Raw genomic sequence first — 18,107 nt, 5'->3', positions numbered from 1 at the left:
TACATGTACGTCACATTGCTGGTTAACACAACTACCCCAAGTCCAAGCTCTTGTTAAAATGGTTCTAAGCGTGTGGCAGTATTACAACTGTGAGGGGTTGGCAAGTGCATAGCTTGCAGTTGACAGTTTGATAACCTCGTTATGGGAATTGATTTGTGATGAATGACTTTTTTCTTTGATAACAAAAGACGCTCTATCTTCTGAACATACAAGTCCAGAGCAGCTGCTGAATAAATACAACAGTTACTGTGTTCACAGATCTTACCTTATTTACAAAAACATTGTTCACTGAAGTCGCACTAACGCGATTTTATTCAAGTTAAGTTAAGGTGGAATAACACACCTGGAAAAAGTCACTCAAATTAACAGGAAACTTTTAATAATACGAAATGTCGTTTCGAACAGCAATCGCAACTTCTCGGGCCTTTCCGGCAGGCTCGAAAAAACACCTCGAATGTATTACCTGGGCGTCCATTACAACCCCCCTTTTTATAAAAAATGATATAAATACAACACATTTTACGATCTGTTGAGATGTAAGCTAGACTTCATTAAAGTAAATGATATACCCTAAAATATAACATCGAAGCGACTTAGAAGGTTGTCTAGCCGATACTTATTTTAATGGGAGGCGACTCCATTTGTATAAAATTTCAACATTCGGTAATGTTAATACATTCGAGGTGTTTTTCCGAGCCTGCCGGAAAGGCTCGAGAAGTTGCGATTGTTCAAACATCGGTCAGCCATTTTGTGATGGTGTGTTATTCAACCTTAAAGCTTAAATTATTCATGAAATTTAAAAAAAAAAATAAATAAAAAAACCCCCACAAACCAACGATGACTGCTGCAAACGTGCACTCTTTATTGTTCATCCAAACATCAAAGAGAAGCCTTTATAAGGACACTATTGACAGGCTTTGTGCCAATGCACATAATGGATACACAGGTACACATGTACTAGATACATGTAGTAACTTATTGCTAATGCATGCATGGGCAGATTTTAAAGCATTTCAACTTTCTCAGAGCATACATGTAACGTCTATTTATAAGCTTATGACAGCTTGTATACAAAACAGCTTTCACAAGTATCTCCAGATAGGACGTAAGACACAACACAGATATAAAGAGGACGTTATTCGGCCATAAGTCGATATCTTTAAAAAATCTGTTCTTCAAGTTAGTGCTGATGACAAAGCCTCATTAAATCCTCCAATTTCACCATATTATTTATTGGTGGATGTCGGAAAAAATCGACTTCGTACATAATTCTAAATATTATTCAAAAGGGGTATACGTAAGTACATAAAACTGTACATACAGTAGAAAGTAGTGAATTTTCAATGTACAAAGGAAATTATCAGGCTCTTGAAGGAAGGGAAAAGAATCGCCTTTTGTTCACATTTAAACTAAAAAAAGAACAACATCTCGATCTCTCCGTGTGTTTATTTTTAATCTACAACGTGAAATGTCGCGTGAGTACAATGCAGGCAAAATTTTGAGGAAATAAAAAGGGCGATAGAGCAAACCATTTTTACACTTTTGCTTATTCACATTTCACTTCCGCTTATTCGCATTTTCACTTTCGCAAATTTACACACTAGCATCTCGAATGAAAAAAAGCGATAACTCATTTCGCTCTTATGATCGCCTTAAGTTTGCATTTTTGCACACTGACAACTTTTTAATTAGCAATGAAGTTGCAAGTGTCTCCGTAAAATTGTCTCTACCTATAGTCTGTCCCAAGTTATTGCTTCCATCAATTTTTGATGATTTTTATTAAAAATACACATACCTGTGAAAGAAATACAATTAAAATCGGTGAAAGGGAATATATCCAAGATATCTTCATTGAACAATTATCCCATTTCACTCATAAAATTTCACAGGAACGAAAACAATTTTCTTACGGAGATTTGTAATGGGATAATTATATGTTTACATCATTTCTCCATTCGGAATACACTCGGAATACATCGCGCAATTTTTTAACATTATCATCCGGGCTTATTAATGGCTGATGCAATGCAAAATCTCCGTAGACTTTCAATTTTTGGATGTGTATTGAAACCTGAAGCGGTAGAGGGGGCGTTTCAAAACAGATAATCTGGACAGTTTTCATATTAGTGGATGAACGTAGTTTGAGCACAAAGGTATTTACTGTTATTGAAATATCAAGCAAAAAGTGGTGGAAGCAAAAACTCGGGACAGAGTATAAGAAAAAAGGTCCTGTTGGAGCACCATATGTTTGCCGTATTTATTAAGTAACAACAAAACAGTGTTGTAGCCTGCGTAGTTGGACCGTTTTACATGTAAGTATATGGTACATATATAAAGGTGTATATATATTTATGCATATGGGTGCATGCCTCATCAATAAGTCTCTATTACCAGGGGTGCGTTCAATAACAAGGTCGAAACGATTCAGCACTAGCAAGATAAGCGTCATAGGTAGTATCTTGCGGTCACATGCTAGGTCACTGTACAGTCTTGAACGTACCTTTGCATTTGATTTGTATCGACAACATATCTTGTATATTTCTCTCTTGATGATTTTGTTTAGGATATAGGAGAGCCACTATAAATACTATGTCCTCCCTCAGAGCCAGTGTAATTGTTGTTGGGGCGGGGATGGCCGGTCTCTCAGCGGCACAGCATCTCTTCAACGCCGGGTTCACCGACGTTCAGATTCTGGAAGCCAGTGATAGGTCTCTCTCTCTCTCTCTCTCTCTCTCTCTCTCTCTCTCTCTCTCTCTCTCTCTCTGAGTATCAACTCTATGCAATCGATTTATGTTTTAAATTGTTTTGATAGTCATGATGCAATATAAGTAGAATATTATTTCTCTTCTAGTATTACTTTGAATCAGTCTATTCATGTTTTAGATTGTTTTGCTTGTAATGATGCAACGAGTAGAGCTTGATCGAGTTTATAACGTTATTGCATAAAAACTGAAATATTTTTAAAAAGTTCTATAATGTGAATACTGATTTGATTGATGAAATTGTTATCTAATATTACCAAGTCTGTGTTTTTGTTAGACTTGGTGGACGGGTACACACGTATGATATTGGTGACCACTATGGCAGGTCCGCTCTGATCGAACTCGGCGCTAATTTTATTCACGGAACCCATGGAAACGCAGTGTATAGCTTAGCAACAGAGCACAACTTACTCAATCCTTTCGTCTTACTAGACAGGTGTGGTATATAAAAGGAGTATACAGAATAAAATTTAAATCTGTTAGTAAATGATATAAACGGCTTAGTGATACAGGTAACAACATGCGCTCAGTGCAGACGATATGTGAGGCTAAACAATCGTGTAAATGTACGTTAATATCTATTATCTAAACTAACAACAGATTGCGCCTCCCTGCATTTTCTTTGTCATATTTGTACATTTATCTCTCCACTTCAATTGTTATCGGGCACATCGAGCAGAAAATGCTTAAGAGTGCATTATTTCTACCACTTTTCACTAAGTGCATCGATGATGCATTAAATGTACATGTATTTGGGATTTGTACACAGAATGCTGCTTTCCGATTAGATCAATTTTTAAATTTTAAAGACACATGTTACATGTAACTGATAGGATTATTTTACCTTCCCTCGCCCATGCATGTTAACAATTTTTTGCTGCTTTGATTTCACTTCGTTTATTTGCTCAAACCATTTATATACGACGGTACATGAGGTACAAAATTTGGTAATTTGCGTTAAATCGCAATATCAAGGGTCTAATTATACATGATATTATAATACAACATAGTAATATACAAGTTTCAATAAGCATAAGTTATAGAAAGGCGATATAAAAACGGATGACCGGGTTGTATAATGAATTTGGTATTTAATTAATAATTGAATAAAGAATAGTAATAAATACTTAAACAAGTTAGGTTGGACAGCAGACTTGCTCCTGGACGTCAAAATAAAAGTTCTTACTAGTTGTTTTTTTTTTATTAAACATGTTTTTATAATGACACGGTTTTTTATTATGAATACAAAGTTATACATGTATCAGTATAATTAACAAATCATTCGAATAACTTTTCACTGGCAGAATGGGAGGATGTGTATACACCGAAGATGGCAGGAGGATAGACCAATCTCTGACTGACAGGGTCTGGAAGATCTTCCGTGAAGTGGAGAAAGAGCTGGAAGACATTGTGTCAGAGAACACGGATCCCTCCGCTGACGTAGGGAGGTATATGGAAGATCGTTTACAAGAGAGGCTTGGAGAATTTGCCCCTGACCATCAGAGTGACATCCGAGCTCTGTTGAACTGTATGCTGAATTATCTATCATTTCATACCGGAGAAGATCTCGAAAAGGTGTCCCTGAAATATATAGGTTGTTACCGGGAGCTAGATGGCAAGAATGTCATATTACCGAACGGTTTCCGTAGTATCATAGATGTTATAGCACAAGACTTGCCACCAAATACGCTTCGTTTCAATACGAAGGTTAATAAAATAAGTTACCATAACACTAAAACTGTTACAATCACTTGCCAAACTCCCTCCGGAAAAAGAACTTTTGAAGCAAACCACGCAATAGTCACGTGCTCTTTAGGAGTTCTAAAATCTTGTCACTCTGAGATGTTCGAACCCCCGCTACCAACAAAAAAAGTCAAATCTATTGACGCCATTGGTTATGGTACTGTCAATAAGATATTTCTAAAATGGAAAGAGCCATTTTGGCAACGCGGAGAGGGACGTATGAAATTTGCCTGGAAAACAAGAAACACTGCCAGCAGAACCTCGCAATGGTATAAAAGTTTATTTGGATTTGATGAAATTCTTAATAATGACTGCACTTTGTGTGGCTGGATTCACGGAAAAGCGGCCGAACATTTAGAGACTCTGACCGACCAAGAGGTTATGACCCAATGCGTGACACTAATCCGTCAGTTTCGAGGTGACCCGAAGATCCCAGCGCCCACGGAAATTCTTAGATCCGCGTGGAAAACCAATGAGTTTACACGTGGTTCCTATAGTTTTTTGTCCCAGATGTCCTCCCCCGAAGACATTGCTTGTCTAGGGGAGCCCCTGTACGTGGAAGAGGCACCCGTTGTTCTGTTTGCCGGGGAGGCGACCCATCCTCATTTCTTTTCGACCACACATGGGGCTCGTGAGTCAGGGATCAGGGAAGCTGAACGTCTTGAAAACTTCTACCAAAAACAACTTCGTCATTGATATTTTATTTAAGAAAAAATGAGGAAACATGAATCAACCTTTTGGTAATATGAGGTAATCTTATACGGTCGGGATGATCAAATCCAGTAAAGCCCGAAAGGCTTTATGATAGATTTGGTCACGTCCAATAAAGCCCGAAGGGCTTTATGATAGATTTTTTATACACCCAACCGTATTTGATCCCCTCATAATGTTCAAAGAATGATTCCTTATTCCTTATATTTATATACAAATGTATTATAATTTTCAGCAATTGTACGATTAAGCATTAAACTAGTTATTTACGAAATGTTACAAAATTGATTTGTGGTGTTATAACAGACAAAGACACTAAATAATGTAAATATTTGATGGTAAAATACAAAAGGGAAATTTCTAAAGTCTGTCAAACTGAGTTTTACCGTAGAGCTGTAGACCTGCAGCTTGTATTCTCTATTGAGAAGTGGACAGGCATAGCCTATAGCTATAGCCTAGGGTGTAGGCTATGCCTGTCCACTTCTCAAAAGAGAATACTGCAGCTTGGCTTTCTTATACATACATATGGCTTCAAAAACTATTTTTGCCTATAATATAGGTTTTTAAAAAAAGAGGGAAAGTACAATTGACATACATGTGTATATATTGATTGATCTGATACTTGGTACAAGTGCATGTAAATTATTCATCTTCTTATATGTACATATATTTCTATATTTATATCAGCATATAGCCTATATTTTTGGCGTCACAGTAAAGGTTTTGAAATCATCAATCAGGACTTTTCCTTATATTAGATATTAAAAATCTAATCAGCAAATTTTTATGTCAAAATGCACAGACCAGCAATTTTTATGTCAACATGCACAAATCAGCCATTTTTATATAAATATTTTAAAACAAGTATAACGTGTTAATTATTTATAACTGTTTTAAATGAAGAACCATCAAAACTCTTCAAAAGAAGAACAAGTAAAACTTTTTTCTGTCTCGAAAACTATAAAATGAATCAAATATCGGAGCAACATGCAACGTTAGCTAGATGCAGATTTTTTTTTTTACTTGAAAAAAATTTCAACGCCAGATGATGTCAATTAAGTAGGCCTACGTGCTATGTCAGATTTTGAATATACCGTCCAAAATCAACAGTTTTTAAGGACGACTCTATAGTTCATGTATAATTTCTTTGGTTGTTGATAAATTTTCAAAAAATATATCTAAGCAATTTGATATTTAATTATAAATTATCACAGGAAAAAAAATCAATTAATTCAGGAAGATTGACTATATCTTTACATTTAGGTATCTATACCTGTTTGACCTTGAATCGAAGAAATCCTCGTGAAAATTAAAACAGTACCAAAATTAATCCCCTCTGATGATATACATTTAATTTCAAGTGTCAGCTTGATAAAAAAAATAATGATCGAATCGTTCAACACAGTATTAGGGAATATTAGATAAACCAAGAAATTGGATTGCGGTTGAAACAACATCGGAGCGAAATTTACCAAGGCCGAAACGAGAAACACATTTTCTGTTATTAATAATTACAGAGGTATTCCAATTCGGCTTGGATTGTCGCGTTATTCGTACGTTTTTCTCTAATTTGTTGTAAGTATTGTTTATATATTCAATGTTTGATTTGAACATTGCTAGTGTTGTATATACCTATTTGTTTCATCACAATATGTATAAATAAATATAGCGATTAGAATATGTAGATTTGTCATTCCCATGATTTAAATCGAATTACCTCTGCGATTTCCTTTTCATATTGAAGAAGGTAACTTACTATAAATTCAGCTCCACATTGTCAATTGCCAGTATATTTTTTAAATAAGCCCCTCATACTCTAGATTTTTTTTTAAGCTAGGGTTCCTTCTATGGTAGTTTAATATTCTGGTTTTTGAACACAGGCATACATATCACAGGAGTCGGCGATTTTATCAATTTCTGGAAAATAAATGAGAAACAGGCAAAAATCATACCAGTGAGCTTCGTGAGCGTAGCGAGCGAATCCACCGTGTTTCACTTCTTTGAAACTATGGTGCATTGTGAAAGATTTTCTAAACTCTGACGTGTTTGACATGAGTACTTGGTATTCTTTCATAGCCTTTGGGCCTTTGGTAGGATTGGGAGTATGTTGATAAAATTCAATCCAGGTGTTGAAAGTAAGCAATTTGGACAATTTTAATTGTATCATCAATGCATTTGACTTACATTCAACTTGAATATATTAATTTGATTGACAAATTCCATAAAAATTGAATTTTGTATCATCAATGAAACCAGAGTTAATGCAATGCAAGATATACATGACGTCAAATTGATTACTGCACTTATCGTTTGGTGGTTGCATTATTGTAAACATAAAAAACCAGTTATGTTAAAAATTCTTAACAATTTGCTGTTCTCCAATGTAAATATAAGTAATAAACAGCATGCAATGTTAAAAAGTTTACTGGGATATGAACTTGGTTGGTCATGTTATTCAATCCTGTAAAGCCTAAACTTAGTTGATCACAATTAATACCAACCAAGTTCTTATCCTGGTGAACTTTTTAACTTGCTGTTTATTTCTGAAATGATTTTCTCCAACCAGCACTTTAAGTGAATCAGCAGTGTCAAAGGACTCTGAAACAAGAGCAAAACAAAGTTCATTTACTTAAATTCCAATAAATAGAGTTCAAGCATGTGCAGGAGCTTAACTTGAAAAAAACATGATTTTAAAAGAAACAAGAGGCCGAGGGGCCACATTGCTAATATTTAAGATATTTTGAATTTGATACTATTATGATCAATCATTCAATCAGAGTTCTGGCTATTGTTGCTCAAGTGAGAGATGTGGACCCTGGGCCTCTTGTTCTGACTCGTAATCTGTTATCAATCATTAAACGTCAGACTTAAAGAGAAAAAAGATTCTAACTAATAAATTTTTTGCATTGTGAATGCATATTTATGATAAAAAATATTGGCTGTTCGTGTTGTTGTTTTGTTTTGTTTTGTTTTGTTTTTTTTTTGGGGGGGGGGGGGGGCGTTTTAGTGGACAGCAGCTTTCGCTATATCTAATTCATTGCTAAATGTCGTGTAGTTAAACCTAAACGAGCTGTTAAACTAAATCTAATTGACGAAAAAAAAAGTTTTGCTAAATATTTTGTTTGTTAAATAGAGTACGTTTACAGTATTTTATCCCAAACGTGCAGTTACATGCAAGTCCACACAAGTAAAGTGAAATTTTTAACACAAACTTAATACTTTATAAAGTTACCATGCTAAAGGTCACTGTCGAACTGCACTTGAATTTGTCTCTCTCAATTTGGAAGGTTATTTAAAAGAGTAAAGCATTTGGCTACTATTATGTAATAAAATGCATGTATCATTCTCTAAAATCTCGTATAATACGTACTAATGACATCATTTATCATTAAATAGCATGGCCACGAACTATTGTTCACATCATAATTTGGCCTTTTAAACTCAACTACATGTATATGAATATTGATATATCTGCATAATCAATTTTTATAACTGCAGTTTTGCAATAGGTACATGAATCTACTTCCGTGTTTTAAAAAAGAAATCAGTGATGGATATGCACATAAATTCAACGGTAATAAAAAAGCATGTGTGCATATTTAATTCAAAATACTCCACGTTGTTTTCGCAGCTACTCTAGTGCTTACAAAAAATGTGGCCTTTATTTTGTGTTCAGTGCACGATATATTGATTGAAAAAAATTATCTGATGATCTCTATTGTGAAGTTCATATACTGTGAAAACTAGGCCTACACACTGCAGGTTTTTGTAATAAAAGGAGTTTTACTCTCATGAATTATTGACAGAGGATAGTAAACAGCAGAAATATATCTATATGTATACTCTGTGATGCTTGCTGGTAGCTTAATTAAAACGTGCAACCAGTCGCACCATGAAATGTCCCGCAGTTTATTTGTTTTTGTCTGCACTAGCCATTCCATTGGGTTATTGGTTATTATGATAACATGGACATTAGAATATATAAGTTAATTTGCAAAAGATGTAATATATTTTATATTACACTTGATATGTGCGCATCGCAGCTTTAGAGTGCATTTGAGTTTAGCGTACAATTTAGATGCGGAGTGCTGTGTTACATACTAGTAATGGGATTTGTACGCCAGTCATACATGTAGATCGCATCGTGCAAAGAGCACGATATAGTTAAAATTAAACATTCATGGATCACATCGTGCAAAAGTGCACGATCACGTAAGGTGCAAACTACAATGAATTACGTTAAATAACTAACTGTTTTCCTTACTGACTAGTTAATGTTATTATACATTCATGTTAAATATGTTAAATACGGAAATCTGTGTGTCTCGAAAACCATTGTCAACTTCCGCTTCGCGATTTTCTCGGGGTGTCAATTTCAACTGTTGCCCTCCCAAACAGGCACTATTTATAAAATATCATTCATGAAAAAAAAAATATAAATAATTGTGCCATGGTTACAGATGATCTCATTATTTATTATTGCACCAATTAGTTAATGAGGGAGACAACACCTTATTTTAAGTGCACTTATTCACGTACATTTAAGATAAATAAAAACCATAAGGATAAAATTTCAAGCCAAAAAAAAAAAGAAGATATTTCAAGACAAAAAATATGATATAGAACTGGTGGCAAGCACCAATCCTCTTTCACTCTCATTCTTTTGTATGTTTTACACCAGGAATGTTCGATTTGAAATCCTTGCTGTGATGAAACATACTCACGTTTTATCACATTCATACGTCTCTTTCGTCTGTCTGTCCCATTTATATTGTATTAAACGGAGTCTATTATTCGACGAAGACGTTTATTCACTGACACCTTTGGCTCAATCTATTTTTTTTATCTATACTTCTAATTTGGGCAACAAAACCTAGGGAAATCGAGTAAATTATTAATTTTTCCGCATTAGTTGTGTTTTTTTCAATTGCATTTTCAAATTAAAATGCTTTTGTCTATTGTAAACGTTTTTCCTTGTTCTATAAATAGTGGTTCTTAATTGAATATCTGTTATTGGCGAGCAGATCAGTAATATCATTCCAAATCAGTTTCCCCGTTTGCTTTTTTTTTTTTTTTATTTCATTAGATAATGGAATTCGAATATTTTAAATTTTTTTTGTATTGATTTGTTTTACGGATGTGTTAATTGTGTTTCCGGTGCAATTCTTTTTTGATGTCGATGTAATTTTGTAAAATGAAGAACTTGGTCTATAATCATAGTTTTGATGTTTAATTGTTGGTGCAGATTTCTCTGCAATAATTTTCATTTACTGAACAATATTTTTTATTCCTTTTTAATGATTGATAAGTGATATTTTTTATCCACCTCCAACCCCCCCTTACCAAACCTTCACATAACTGCAATGTAATCACATTTTTAACGTAAATATTGTATAATAGGCTTAATTCAAACAATGAATGAAATGAAGCTATTATTAGACTGATGCAAAACTAAGCCAGTTGAAGAAATTCTCTCTTCCTTATTAATCTGGCAAATAATGAAGGAATTGGGTAATAAAAAGCGAAGAAACACCAAACAAAAACTAAAATAAGACAACTGGAAAACGAATTGAAATAACAGTTACATGTATATGTGATGCACTTTGTGCCACATGCATGGGCTCGATAGTCGGGTAGTGGAGCTCTTTATTATATGTTCCCGAAGACCTTTTGATTAAAATTGGTAATCTTGTGTGTATTTCCGTGTATTACAATAAAAATAATTCACTGAAAACCATCGTTTCAATGCATGTCCAAAAAGTGTATTCAATATTTTACTAAATTAAAAAATGTACATTGAATACGCTTTGAAACAGGATTGAAGCAGGGGTTTTCACTGAATGTTTTTTTGCAATACAAAGAAATACACATAAGATTACTAATTTTAATCAATTTTGTCTTTGGGAACAAATAGTTAAGAACTCCATTATCAGACTACCGAGCCCCTCTGCTTTGTGCATCTGATGACGTACCTTGACCACCGTATGATGGGCTGTCACATGCGCGGACGCTCGCCGTCTGTTGTACTTCTGTTTGATGGTATTAGCAGCCGATATCCTTACATAGGCCATCTTTACAGAACACAGCAGCACTTTGCAAAAACTCTTTAACCGAACTTTGTAAACTGTTGCACAGTTGCTCTGTCAGTGATTCAAGTGGAGGCACAGCAACACCCCACAAAACTTTGTCAACTGTTGCTCAGTTGCTCTGTCGATGATATGTGGAAGGTAGTTTCAAGGCTTGCAGCTGGTACATCTATCTCCGATATTCAAGTCTTCCGAGAGTTGTTGACGTTGATGTAAGCGGTCCAGTGAGGTCTGGAAGTGTCCACAGGCCATTTCAACAAGACCTTGGACTTTCGGTAGAACGTAACTATATACCTTTTTCTTGCGTCAAAACAAGTTAAATATGATGCTGGTTGCAAATGAAATATACACAGACTGGGTAGTCTAAGCTCAAAACCAGACAAATCTTGTTGATTTCAAAGAGCCATGACTGAATGGCCAGCAATAAAATAGATAGGCATACATGTACGTCACATTGCTGGTTAACACAACTACCCAAAGTCCAAGCTCTTGTTAAAATGGTTCTAAGCGTGTGGCAGTATTACAACTGTGAGGTGTTGGCAAGTGCATAGCTTGCAGTTGACAGTTTGATAACCTCGTTATGGGAATTGATTTGTGATGAATGACTTTTTTCTTTGATAACAAAAGACGCTCTGTCTTCTGAACATACAAGTCCAGAGCAGCTGCTGAATAAATACAACAAGTACTGTGTTCACAACTTAAACTTAAAAAAGAACACCATCTCAATCCCTCCGTGTGTTTATTTTTAATCTACAACGTCAAATGTCGCATGAGTACAATGCAGGCAAAATGTTGAGGAAATAAAAAGAGCGATAGAGCAAACAATTCTTACACTTTTGCTTATTCACACTTCACTTCCGCTTATTCGCATTTTCAACTCCGCACTTTCACTTTCGCAAATTTACACACTAGCATCTCGAATGAAAAAGCGATAACTCATTTCGCTCTTATGATCGCCTTTGCATTTTTTGCACTCTAACAACCTTATATTAGCAATGAAGTTGCAAGTGTCTCCGTAAAAGCAACCGTGCATTATTGTCTTTACCTAAGAAAAAAGGCCCTGTTGGAGCACCATATGTTTGCCGTATTTATTATGTAACAACAAAACAGTGTTGTAGCCTGCGTTGTTGGACCGTTTTACATGTAAGTATATGTACATATATAAGGAATAAGGAATCATTCTTTGAGTATTATGAGGTGATAATTTCGGTCGGGGCGTGATCAAATCCAATATAACCCGAAGGGCTTTATGATAGATTTGATCACGCCCCGACCGAAATTATCACCTCATAATATTCAAAGAATGATTCCTTATTACTTATTTTTATATAATTTTAAGCCATCGTACGATTAAATATAAAAATGTAAATAAACAAACCAAGCTGGCGCCTCAATTTGGCGTCATTTGTATTATGGGTTTTATAGTACAAAATCGATACGTAGTGTTATCACAGGCAAAGACACTGGAAAATGTAAATATATAAAGGTGTGTATATATTTGGGTGCATGTTTCATATATATTTCCAGGGGCGCGTTCAATATCGAGACCGATACGATTCAGCACTAACAAGATAAGCGTCATAGGTAGTATCTTGCGGTCACATGCTTGGTCACTGTACAGTCTTGAACGTACCTTTGCATTAGACTTGTATCGACAACATATCTTGTATATTTCTCTCTTGATAATTCTGTTTCTAGGATATAGGAGAGCCACTATAAATACTATGTCCTCCCTCAGAGCCAGTGTAATTGTTGTTGGGGCGGGGATGGCCGGTCTCTCAGCGGCACAGCATCTCTTCAACGCCGGGTTCACCGACGTTCAGATTCTGGAAGCCAGTGATAGGTCTCTCTCTCTCTCTCTCTCTCTCTCTCTCTCTCTCTCTCTCTCTCTCTCTCTCTCTCTGATTGTCAATTCTATGCAATCGATTTATGTTTTATATTTCTTTGATGGTCATAATGCAACATAAGTAGAGTATTATTTCTCTCCTATTATTATTTTGATACAATCTATTCATGCTTTAGATTGTTTTGCTTGTAATGATACAACGAGTAGAGTTTGATCGAGTTAATAACGTTATTGCATAAATACTGTAATATTTAAAAAAAAAGTACTATAATGTTAATATTGATTTGATTGATGAAATTGCTGCCTATTACCAAAGTTGTGTTTTTGTCAGACTTGGTGGACGGGTACACACGTATGATATTGGTGACCACAATGGCAGGTCCGCTTTGATCGAACTCGGCGCTAATTTTATTCATGGAACCCATGGAAACGCAGTGTATAGCTTAGCAACAGAGCACAACTTACTCAGTCCTTTCGTCTTACTAGACAGGTGTGGTATATAGAAGTATACAGAATAATATTTAAATCTGTTAGTAAATGATATATAAACGGCTTAAGTACAGATAACAACATGCGTTCAGTGCAGACGATATGCGAGTCTAAAAATCGTGTAAATGAACGTTAATTAATATATATTATCTAAACCAACAACAATTGCGCTTCCCTGCATTTTCTTTGTCTGCTTTGTACATTTATCTCTCCACTTCAATTGTTATCGGACAAATCGAGCAGAAAATGTATGAAAGTGCATTATTTCTACCACTTTTCACTAAGTGCATCGATGGTGCATTAAATGTACATGTATTTGAGATTTGTACACAGAATGCTGCTTTCCGATCAATTACTGATATAATCATGTTTTTAAATTTTCAAGACACATGTTACATGTAACTGATAGGATTATTTTACCTTCCCTCGCCCATGCATGTTAACAATTTTTTGCTGCTTTGATTTCACTTCGTTTATTTGCTCAAACCATTTATATACAAGTACAATGGTACATGAGGTACAAAATTGTGTAATTTGCGTTAAATCGCAATATCAAGGGTCTAATTATACATGATATTATAATACAGCATAGTAATATACAAGTTTCAATAAGCATAAGTTAAAAAAAGCGATAGAAAAGTGGATGATCGGGTTGTATAATGAATTTGGTATTTAATTAATAATTAAGTAAAGAATAATAATAAATACTAAAAACAAGTTATGTTAGACAGCAGACTTGCTCCTGGACGTTCAAAATAAAAGTGCTTACTAGTTGTTGTTTTTTATTAAACATGTTTTAAAATGACACGGTTTTTGATTATGAATACAAAGTTCTTTTTACATGTATCGGTATAATTAACAAATAATTCTAATAACTTTTTTCACTGCCAGAATGGGAGGATGTGTATACACCGAAGATGGCAGGAGGATAGACCAATCTCTGACTGACAGGGTCTGGAAGATCTTCCATGAAGTGGAAAAAGAGCTGGAAGACATTGTGTCAGAGAACACGGATCCCTCCGCTGACGTAGGGAGGTATATGGAAGATCGTTTACAAGAGAGGCTTGGACAATTTGCCCCTGACCAACAGAGTGACATCCGAGCTCTGTTGAACTGTATGCTGAATTATCTATCATTGTATTCCGCAGAAGATCTCGAAAAGGTGTCCCTGAAATATATAGGTTGTTACCGGGAGATAGATGGCAAGAATGTCATATTACCAAACGGTTTCCGTAGTATCATAGATGTTATAGCACAAGACTTGCCACCAAATACGCTTCGTTTCAATACCAAAGTTGAAAAGATAAGTTACCTTAACACTAAAACTGTTACCGTCTCTTGCCAAACTCCCTCTGGAAAAAGAACTTTTGAAGCAAACCACGCAATAGTCACGTGCTCTTTAGGAGTTCTAAAATCTTGTCACTCTGATATGTTCGAGCCCCCGCTACCAACAAAAAAAGTCAAATCTATTGACGCCATTGGTTATGGAACTCTCAATAAAATATTTCTAAAATGGAAAGAGCCATTTTGGCAACGCGGAGAGGGACGTATGCAATTTGCCTGGAAAACAAGAAACACTGCCAGCAGAACCTCGCAATGGTATAAAAGTTTATTTGGATTTATTGAAATTCTTAATAATGACTCTACTTTGTGTGGCTGGATTCATGGAAAAGCGGCCGAACATTTAGAGACTCTGACCGACCAAGAGGTTATGACCCAATGCGTGACACTAATCCGTCAGTTTCGAGGTGACCCGAAGATCCCAGCGCCCACGGAAATTCTTAGATCCGCGTGGCAAACCAATGAGTTTACCCGTGGTTCCTATAGTTTTTTGTCCCAGATGTCCTCCCCCGAAGACATTGCTTGTCTAGGGGAGCCCCTGTACGTGGAAGAGGCACCCGTTGTTCTGTTTGCCGGGGAGGCGACCCATCCTCATTTCTTTTCGACCACACATGGGGCTCGCGAGTCAGGGATCAGGGAAGCTGAACGTCTTGAAAACTTCTACCAAAAACAACTTTGTCATTGATATTTTATTTAAGAAAAAAATGAGGAAAAATGAATCATTCTTTTGGTATTATGAGGTGATCTTATACGGTCAGGATGATCAAATCCAATAAAGCCCGAAGGGCTTTATGATAGATTTGATCACGTCCATTAAAGCCCGAAGGGCTTTATGATAGATATTTGACCACGCCCAACCGTATTTGATCCCCTTATAATATTCAAAGAATGATGCCTTATTACTTATATTCATATATCATAATTTTCAGTAATTGTACGATTAAATATTAAACTAGTTATTAACGAAATGTTATAAAATCGATTCGTGGTGTTATAACAGACAAAGACACTAGATAATTTAAATATTTGATGGTAAAACGCAAAAGGGATAATTCTAAAGTCTGTCAACCTGAGTTTTACCGTAGAGCTGCAGACATGCAGCTTGTATTGTGAACAGAAGTGGACAGGCAAGTTGACAGGCATAGCTTATAGCCTAGGGTGTAGGCTATGCCTGTCCACTTTTCAAAAGAGAATACTGCAGCATGGCTTTCTTGTACATACATATGGCTTCAAAAACTATTTTTGCTTCTAATATAGGTTTTGAAAAAAGAGGGAAAGAGCAATTGACATATATATTGAATTGATCTGATACTTGGATCAAGTTTATGTTAATTATTCATCTTCTTATATGTTTATATATTTCTATATTTATCAGCATATATCCCACAGGGGCCAAGCCCGTTTTAACAATAATATCAATGTAACCATAATATATTTTTGGCGTCACAGTAAAGGTTTTGAAATCATCAATCAGGACTTTTCCTTATAGATATTAAAATGCATGCGCACAGGTCAGCAAATTTTTATGTCAAAATGCACAGACCAGCAATTTTTATGTCAAAATGCACAGACCAGCAATTTTTATGTCAACATGCACAAATCAGCCATTTTTATATAAATATTTTAAAACAAGTATCACGTGTTAATTATTTATAACTGTTTTTAAATGAAGAACCATCAAATCTCTTCAAAAGAAGAACAAGTAATATTTTTTTCTGTCTCAAAAACTATAAAAATGCATCAAATATCGGAACAACATGCAACGTTAGCTGGATGCAGATTTGTTTTTTAATAGAAAAATATTTCAACGCCAGATGATGTTAAATGCTATGTCAGATTTTGAGTATAACACTGTGCCGGATAATTATGCCAGTGCCAAGGTGGCATTTTTGCACCCGCTTAAGCTGTATATATCGAAAAATTCAAATATGCCATATGATAGACCATTGCTTAAAGGGGCATGGTCACGATTTTAGTCAAATTCTTTTTTACTGTTTTTATTATTTACAACACTTTAGGAATACAGACTTAATGATTAAATGAAATTTAAGGGGCAGTTGTTCGGTTATAAGGAAGATACAGTGCTCGCAATTCTTTGTCATGAAAACAAGGTTCGTGCCCTGTTTTTGTTTACATAGGTTCAAAATACCAATAACAATCTTTTTTTCAAGCTGATTTGTCTATCATCTTATTCATTTTAAGCATTAATAAACAGATCCTAACGTTTACGACATTTACTTTAGGTCTAAAATTGGAATTTTCACTTCAACATTTAAAATGTAAACAAATGCCTTGTTTACATAGCAAAGAATTGTAAGCTTTGTAACTCGCTTATAAGTCAACAAATTGCACTTAAATTTTGGTTGCCTATTAAAGATGCCTTACTGATGCACTGTAAACATTAAAATCAGGGAAAAAAATTGACCAAAATTGTGACCATGCCCCTTTAAAGAGTTAACAACCCCCTTTGTTATCAGTGTATCACACCTGTCAGGTAAGATATTTACCTTTCAAAAATAAATTCCTACAGGAAAATAATTTTTCCCATAGGAAAATCAATATTCCTCCAGGTAATTTGAAATTTCCTATCGGAATACAAGAAATTCCTATAGGAACTTCAATTCCGATAGGATTTGATAAAATCCGATAGGAAAACTTAATATCCTATAAGAAAACTACATGTCTGAATCAAATTCCTACAGGAAATTCCATTCTCCTATAGGAAATATAATTCCTACAGGACTTTTAAAAAATCCTATAGGATTGTCAGTATTTCCTGTAGGAGAGTCAATTCTCCTATGGGAATTATCATTTTCCGATGGGATATTAATTTTTAAAGGTAAATATCTCACCTGTCAGGTGAAACACACTAAAAACAAAAGTGGTTATATACTCTCTAGACAATGGTCTATCATTTGGTATACATGGGTTTTTCCGAAACTGCATCTAAGCGGGTGCAAAAATGCAACTTGGCACTGGCATAATTATCCGGAACAGTTTTATATATCGTCCAAAATCAACAGTTTTTGAGGAAGACTCAATAGTTCACCTATAATTTCTTTGGTTGTTGTGCCTTTCAGATTTATTTTGAGAAAACATAGATCTATCGATAAATCAAAAAATATATCT

General features: G+C 35.1%; 2 protein-coding genes and 1 long non-coding RNA gene across 6 annotated transcripts; 2 read left to right on the top strand and 1 right to left on the bottom strand.

The window, feature by feature from the left end:
- The first annotated feature begins 1,958 nt into the window (after positions 1-1,958).
- LOC105319590 (spermine oxidase) lies at positions 1,959-5,203 on the top strand. The gene is made up of 4 exons (XM_034444892.2): positions 1,959-2,312; positions 2,564-2,708; positions 3,040-3,198; positions 4,067-5,203. The coding sequence occupies exons 2-4, from the start codon at positions 2,590-2,592 to the stop codon at positions 5,199-5,201; spliced, it is 1,413 nt and encodes a 470-aa protein (XP_034300783.2). The 5' UTR covers positions 1,959-2,312; positions 2,564-2,589; the 3' UTR covers positions 5,202-5,203.
- On the bottom strand, positions 5,017-11,319 carry LOC136275240 (uncharacterized). The gene is made up of 2 exons (XR_010713762.1): positions 11,189-11,319; positions 5,017-5,176 (listed from the first exon to the last, which is right to left on the bottom strand). It is a non-coding gene; the product is annotated as an uncharacterized lncRNA (long non-coding RNA).
- LOC117681267 (spermine oxidase) lies at positions 6,687-16,602 on the top strand. 4 transcript variants are annotated; one of them, XM_034444880.2, is made up of 5 exons: positions 6,751-6,791; positions 12,830-12,886; positions 13,001-13,145; positions 13,480-13,638; positions 14,529-16,602. In XM_034444880.2, exons 3-5 carry the CDS (start codon positions 13,027-13,029, stop codon positions 15,661-15,663), a joined length of 1,413 nt encoding a protein of 470 aa, XP_034300771.2. In that variant the 5' UTR covers positions 6,751-6,791; positions 12,830-12,886; positions 13,001-13,026; the 3' UTR covers positions 15,664-16,602. The 4 variants fall into 4 exon arrangements, with proteins under 4 accessions (XP_034300775.2, XP_034300771.2, XP_034300767.2 ...); XM_034444876.2 differs by lacking the exon at positions 6,751-6,791 and adding an exon at positions 12,213-12,445; XM_034444884.2 differs by lacking the exon at positions 12,830-12,886 and having other exon boundaries at positions 6,687-6,791; positions 14,529-16,601.
- Positions 16,603-18,107: the final 1,505 nt, after the last annotated feature.

The sequence above is a fragment of the Magallana gigas genome, chromosome 5 (genome assembly GCF_963853765.1).
Source record: "Magallana gigas chromosome 5, xbMagGiga1.1, whole genome shotgun sequence".
Classification (NCBI taxonomy): domain Eukaryota; kingdom Metazoa; phylum Mollusca; class Bivalvia; order Ostreida; family Ostreidae; genus Magallana; species Magallana gigas.
Note: the sequence above shows the minus strand (reverse complement) of the source record. Positions and strands in the feature narration are given on the sequence as shown.

Coding starts and splice junctions, on each gene's coding strand:
- LOC117681267 (XM_034444880.2), top strand. CDS start 13,027: ATGTCCTCCCTCAGAGCCAGTGTAATTGTTGTTGGGGCGGGGATGGCC. Junction 13,146..13,479: donor ATTCTGGAAGCCAGTGATAG/GTCTCTCTCTCT, acceptor TGTTTTTGTCAG/ACTTGGTGGACGGGTACACA. Junction 13,639..14,528: donor CCTTTCGTCTTACTAGACAG/GTGTGGTATATA, acceptor TTTCACTGCCAG/AATGGGAGGATGTGTATACA.
- LOC105319590 (XM_034444892.2), top strand. CDS start 2,590: ATGTCCTCCCTCAGAGCCAGTGTAATTGTTGTTGGGGCGGGGATGGCC. Junction 2,709..3,039: donor ATTCTGGAAGCCAGTGATAG/GTCTCTCTCTCT, acceptor TGTTTTTGTTAG/ACTTGGTGGACGGGTACACA. Junction 3,199..4,066: donor CCTTTCGTCTTACTAGACAG/GTGTGGTATATA, acceptor TTTCACTGGCAG/AATGGGAGGATGTGTATACA.